The sequence below is a fragment of the Corylus avellana genome, chromosome ca8 (genome assembly GCF_901000735.1).
Source record: "Corylus avellana chromosome ca8, CavTom2PMs-1.0".
NCBI lineage: Eukaryota > Viridiplantae > Streptophyta > Magnoliopsida > Fagales > Betulaceae > Corylus > Corylus avellana.
In genome coordinates this window covers 404,657-411,514 of record NC_081548.1, presented here as the reverse complement: position 1 = coordinate 411,514, position 6,858 = coordinate 404,657, and the positions used below count along the sequence as shown (strand labels likewise).

General features: G+C 32.1%; 1 protein-coding gene across 1 annotated transcript in view; it reads right to left on the bottom strand.

Moving 5' to 3' along the window:
• Nucleotides 1–2,199: 2,199 nt before the first annotated feature.
• The window catches only part of LOC132189429 (putative expansin-B2), a 9,954-nt gene continuing 5,295 nt past the window's right edge, over nt 2,200–6,858 (bottom strand). The window contains exons 5-6 of the mRNA XM_059604170.1: nt 2,283–2,345; nt 2,200–2,232 (exon numbers count right to left, since the gene is read on the bottom strand). Of these exons, the coding sequence (XP_059460153.1) occupies nt 2,200–2,232; nt 2,283–2,345 (96 nt within the window). The remainder of the gene's footprint in view (nt 2,233–2,282; nt 2,346–6,858) is intronic.

Sequence of the window (6,858 nt, the reverse complement as noted above, 5' to 3'; positions counted from 1 at the left end):
CAGCATTTTGAGATTGATGTGATAGTGGCTATGATCATTGCAATTTTTTTTTTTTTTAAACAAAGGTTAAGAGAATCATTCTTCTAACCATTGAATTTAAATTCACAATTAAATTTGTAAATTTATGTGTGGTATTACCTATTTAATGGTAGATTTTTTAAAAAAATATGCATAGATATGGTTGATGGATGGTTAAGAGAATGATGCCTAACATTTCTCCTACTGTGATGCGTTTATCAAGATTCAAATTACATATTGATTTGCTTCATTGTATCAACATTGATGTGTTGTTTATGGAAATGGAAATATTTAAAACAATGTTTCCCTTAAAACAACATACTTCTACCATCAAGGGTAGCGGTTTAATGGCCCAAGAAAAATTCTCTAAAGTGATTAGGGCATGAGTTCGAATTTTCGTAATGGATAATCCCTCATGTATGCTTGATTAGTATTAACTATCTTGAATTCTTGATGTCCTAATGGGGTTGAGTCAGGCTATGGTTTAGTCTGACTTTAGGGAGTATTTGTGGTTCCCACCGTTTAAGCTCCTCTTGTGGGGCTCCCGAGGGTAAGTATTACTATAGCCATGTACATGTAGGATAGCTACAATTGGTTTCTTTGCCTATTCTTTTTATTTTTTATTTTTTATTTTTTTTAAAAACTTCTCTTATAAGGATACAAAATGTGTAATAGTAGATCTTAAATTTTGTTTTCATTTATATCAAAAAGAAAACATCGCTCAATTCTTGAAAGAAGTGGTTCAACTACCCTACGTGATGGAACAATGCTAACTGAGGTGGCGACATAAGAGCTTAATGGTGTGCAATTGTTTTTGTTCATGTGAAAGATGCCATGGTAGATTTAGGATCATTCATTTTAAATGACCACTCCACATTAAAATTATTTCACCCTGTACAAAGGTGCACAAAATCTCAATCCATAGTTTTAATAGAGAACTTGTAACAACCTCATCTCATATAGCGGAAAAACTGTAATTATCAATACAAAAAAAATACTGTTAAATACTTTTCTTTATACAAAAATACCCAAAGCTATGTCGTACAAGGCATTTATACAAATTTATCCGACAGTCTAAACTCTAGACAAAACTTAACCAACTTGGAATCTCTGTACATCTCAATATGAATCTCTAATCACAACTGCATAATTACCTTGATTTTCCATTCCTGCAAGCACTACAAAAAACTGTGAAGTAGTGAGTCAATTGATTTCAGACAATATAAATCATTGTTGAATCATATATAGCAAAATGCTAGACAAGTTATAAAACCACAAAAATCCGTATTATTGGATATCAATATCATACTCAGTAAGTAAGAATACTTACAGTGGATTACATGAATGGATCATCAAAGGTAATTACTTGAAACCCGTTCTGCTGCAGTTGGTCCATACCCATAACAATCCCTTCACTGACTTTCTCTCTCTCTCTCTCTCTTAAACACTCTTAGAAAGAAGAAAGACCGAGTAAAAAGCGGAAGAATGAAGAATATATGCAAGAGATGGGAGAGGAGATGAGTTGTGAAAATTGTGAAGGAGAAGAGCTCTATTTATAGGAGAAAATCAAATACTATTTCACCAACCCTATACTATTTCACCAACCCTACACTATTCCACCAACCCTACACTATTCCACCAACCCTATACTATTTCACCAACCATATACTATTCTACCTTCTTATTCTACCATCCTTATACCTACCATATACTATCTTATTATATCACCAATTATTACAATCATACTCCAAATTATACCAATCAATCATCAATTATCATATCTCTTAAATCTCCCAATAAAATAATCAATATAAAATCATCATCATGATATAATAACCTCAAATCAATATTCATTCCAATAATATTCATAAGAACTAATAAGTTCCTCAAGAATAAATATTATTACCTAATATCATCAATAAATATCTCAACCTCAAAGTAAATGTCATTACCTAATATGAACATTAATAGCATCAAATTAATATCTCTAAAATAAGACTTTAAAAATCTGGGGTGCTACAGAACTAATAATTAAATTGCATATGTTATAACTAAAGGGTAAGGACCCTTGTGAAAGAAAAACCCTCCTCTATTCCATCAATCACATATATATTTTTCATCAAATTGGTAACCTTGATGAACAAGTTTTCCCAGATGTACGGGTACTTTCACTAGCTATCATCATAACTTGCCCTTTGTAGATCTTATTCCCACCTGTGTACCATAAACAGAAATAAACATAAATAGTAACTAATGAATAATACTTTGTGCACCATATGTACTAGAATTAATGTTAATTTTGAGCACTTGAGCTTATGATACTCAATCTTAATTCTTCGAGCATTGGGAACAGCAATCGCAGAAAAAGCATCTTCAGAAAGATTGATAGTTCCACGACATCCTGATGGACAATAATCGACGATTTTAACCACAATACTGTCTTGCTTACAAGGTCGTGGTCCTAGGTTTGTGGTACCAATACACTTAACAAGATAATATTTTCCACATGCACTCTTGTTCATCTATATTTTATCACTAGCTTCGGCTATAAAATTACCATTATCTTTGTATCCGTAACAAGCAGAGGCTGGCAAAAGATATTGTCCACAAATCAAACCCGACAGAGGTACAAGGTTCTGTTATTAGTGATTTTAATTTTACAGGAAAATCCTTATGAAATGAAAAGAAATTAAGAACAAAAGAATAGTTACATTATTAAACACAACTACACAAGCATATATATACAATTTTCACTGTGCAAATCAAGCAAAGAATTCACCATATACTGTAGCATAAGGTGAAATACAAGTATAAATTAAATTAAACACACATATATGTGAAGAATTAATGACATAATACAAAAGCAACCAATAATTGAAGCAAACTTTTATTGCAAAATGGTATGGAAAAAAATTACAATTGCTCTCTCAAACTAGCTAGCACCCAATTTTCAATATCCCCAAACAGAAGTTGTGATTATATAACTCTCAAAACTACCTTACCCTTTTAATTAACCCCCTCCCGTTAGGGTTTTTGTTAAATTAATTCGACGGTAAATGAGTCACATGCAATACATGTGATAATTTCCCTGCATTAAATAAAAATACGTGTGATATAAGTATTTTTAGTTCTAATGTAGTTCTAACTTGATATGTGAAAAGAATGTGTTTGAATTTATACCACAAAACCAAACGGATTCTTTTAGGATTAGCAAACCTTGTAACAATCAACATATACAATGATACACAATATATATATATATATATATATATATATATATATATATATATATATATATATACTCACGAACATAAGGAGCTTTGTAGAAAGTGGCAGTCCCTTTCTTTTTCTCTTGGGCAGCATATGAAATTGATGGAAAACATGTTATAATATTACATTATACTTTCTCAATTCAACATCATTATTGAATTGTTTCCAAGACAAAGACAATCATAGTTTAAAATATTATTATTATTATTAAAGAATATTACATGAACAATATCTTAAGAGGCGGCTTTTTGTAAAAGTCATTCACCAAGTCTATTTGGCATTGCAATGACGTGTAACATAAGTTATCCCTTTTTTTTTTTTTTTTTAATTCGAAAATGTTCAAAAAGATGAGTGTATTTTGGCCCATTTGAAGGGGAAGAGAAGTTTCTAACTTTGATCCTTATTATATATATAGTAAGATCATCCTTCAAGAGTCGTCTTAAGTTGGCTAATTTTTTTATTTTTTATTTTTTATTTTTTACTGTAAATCATGTTGAACTACATTAAGAATTGGTAATGAGTTAGCTGGCATAACAATGCCATCAGGATATGCCACCTTCATAGCTTTGTCCTTATGTATTAATTAATCTCAATATGTTTTTGAACATCGTGGCATCCACCTACCTTCTATATTTTGCAATGGAAGGTAGCATACATTAGGTGATTTCAACATGATCATCATAAGTACTTGTCCTTCCTACACCTTCTTATTTCTTCCACCTGTATGAACATAAGCACCAATAGCAACTAGCTAGTTAGTGAATAACGTTGTTTATGCACATTATGTACGTACGAGGATGTTAATTATTTTGATAATTTGAGTACAACTTACTTTTTGTAATCTGTATATAATATAGTTAACTTTAATTATTCCAGCACTGAGAAAACAATCTCAAAAGAAAGCATCTTCTGAAAGATTGATGCTTCTACGGTATCCTGGTAGACAGTAATCGACAATGGTTACCCAAGTGACGTTCTTTGCAAGGATATGGTGCTGGGTTTGTTGCACCAATACATTCTACAAAGTATAATTTCCCACATGCTGGCTGCTGCTCCATTTTCCCATATACTATCACTTGCTGCGGCTATATATATAAATACCATCGTTCTTATAATGTCCATTAATTACATGCGGAGGTTGTGGCAAAAGATATTGAAAATCCATATTTGGGGGTTTAATTTTTATATTAGAACTCAGGTTTAACTAGTAGCTATATAGAAAAACTGAGTATATATATATACACATGTTGACAATGAGTGGAGGGTATATGTATACCGTGCAAAAAGAACTTCCAAGACTCCTGCGTCACGAACTTTGTTTTCCTCACTAGAAATTGCCATGGCACCAAATGCAGTCCCACTGAGATCAAAATGTGCGGAATCCGACGCACAAGGACCTCCTAGGGCTTTCTGTATATATATATATATATTCACATTTGCTCTTATCTTCACATTTAATTTGTGAAGATAGATTTCCAAATTCCTTTAATATGTGTTTAATTAAACCACACTAAATCACTATCGATCAAATTATGCACTATGTTCGATCAATCATTCTAAAGTGTCCAGTTCAATTGATCATTTGACCGTATCATGATCGATCATACTAATGTACAAGGATCAGTGATGTCTAATCGGAGGAGAGAACATAATGAAACCCCTACATGATGTTCAATCGAACCTTCGATTGATCGATCATTTAATCATATCATGATAGATATGATTGATTAGGCGTTCTTATATAAGTCTGATGGAACTAATGAAAAATGATAATACCAAATCCATAGAGTTATGCTCGATCATACGATCCTATCCTATCACGATAGGTTGGACTGATGCACTAAGATCAATTGGATGGACTTATCATGATTAATCATACTAATGCAGTAATGCACAAGGATAGTACAAAATTCATAGGGTCATGATCAATCCGACTAATGCACTAGGATCATTCAGACGATCGATTGGATGTTTGATGGATCAAATGATCCTATCAAGGTCAATCAGACTAATGCACTAGGATCTTTCAAATGATTGATTGGATGTTCGAATGATCCTATCAAAATCAAACGAACTAATGCACTAGGATCGATCATATGTTTTTATTATGATTGATCGAACTAATGCACAATGATAATATCGGATGATCAATCGGATGTTCGAACGATCAAATGATCCTATCAAGCTCAATCGGACTAATGCACTAGGATCATTTAATATTGTAAAAATGATCAATTAATTGTGATTTCTTCAAGCATGTCTCTCTCAGGCTATATATAGACGAATCTCGTGCACAAAGCTGTTACATGCAGATTTCTTACGAAAAATGCCGCCCTCGCTATTTGTCCAAATCATCAACCATTTCCTTTTTGCAGAAGTGGGGATAAGAAATGGAGTAAGTTAATGGTTTCACGATTTGCTGAAGATGTCATGTCTTATGAAGGAAAATTCTACGTTTTAAGTCGTCCTCAAGAATTTTGGATTGGTGACAGTACTTCACTGCCAAAGATGACGAGAATCGCTCCGCCCCCTTCACGTTGTGTCCCAATTGACTACTGACCCACTTTGCGGTTTACAAGCTAGATCAAGGACGGTTAAAATGGATTAAGGTAACAAGCATAGGAGTGGATTAAGGTAGCAAGCATAGGAAACGATGCTTTCTTTATTGGAAAGAATAACTCATTATCTATCTCTTCTCAAAATCTTCCTAATGGTTGGAGAAAGAATTGTATTTACTTTTCGGATGCCTACATTGAAGGCCACATAGATGGAATTGTAGGTGGTTATGACAATGTTATGTACAACTTAGAAAGCAAAAGAATTGAGTCAATACCAGGATATGTAGCAAGTGATTCTTTGTTGGTGTCGCTTGCGCCAATTTGGGTTATTCCTAACCCAACCCTTTAAGAATATAAATATATGTATTGCCTAAGATCTAAACGATCGAGGATGCTTAAGTTGTATTTGAATAGAATTTTGTTTGAAATTTTATTAGTTTTTGGATGTAAAAGTTCTATTCGTTTGCATTAATTCAAGGAACTTTATATATTTTGTTTCCTCGTAACCTTTTTTTCCATATTGATTAGAAAAAGAAAAATGGTATATATATATATATATATATATATAAGAAATCAAGAAATTAAAGGTATATAATTTTTCTTTTTCTTTTTCTTTTTTCATTTGATATTGATTTTATGAACCATCGAAGATATGTGATAAACTCCTCGACCACATCTAAAAGCTTAATCTAATTGTGAATGCTTTATTCCTCCCCCCACCACCCCCTCAATTATTGTTCTTGTTTATTTGTTCTTATAATTGTTTTCTGCAAAAACATTATTAACTATAATCAACATACCAGTATTTGAAGTTGAGGCTAAATATATATGATGACGCATACTACACAATCAAAACTTGAATATTTGTTCCCATTCGATCTCTTTCCCTTTGAAATTCCTCTAAAGATAGGTTTCATAAAACATAAGGTTTAATTCATTAGTGGACCGTCTCCAAGATAAAGACTATAATAATTAATTTGAAATTTCATTTATTATTATTATTATTATTATT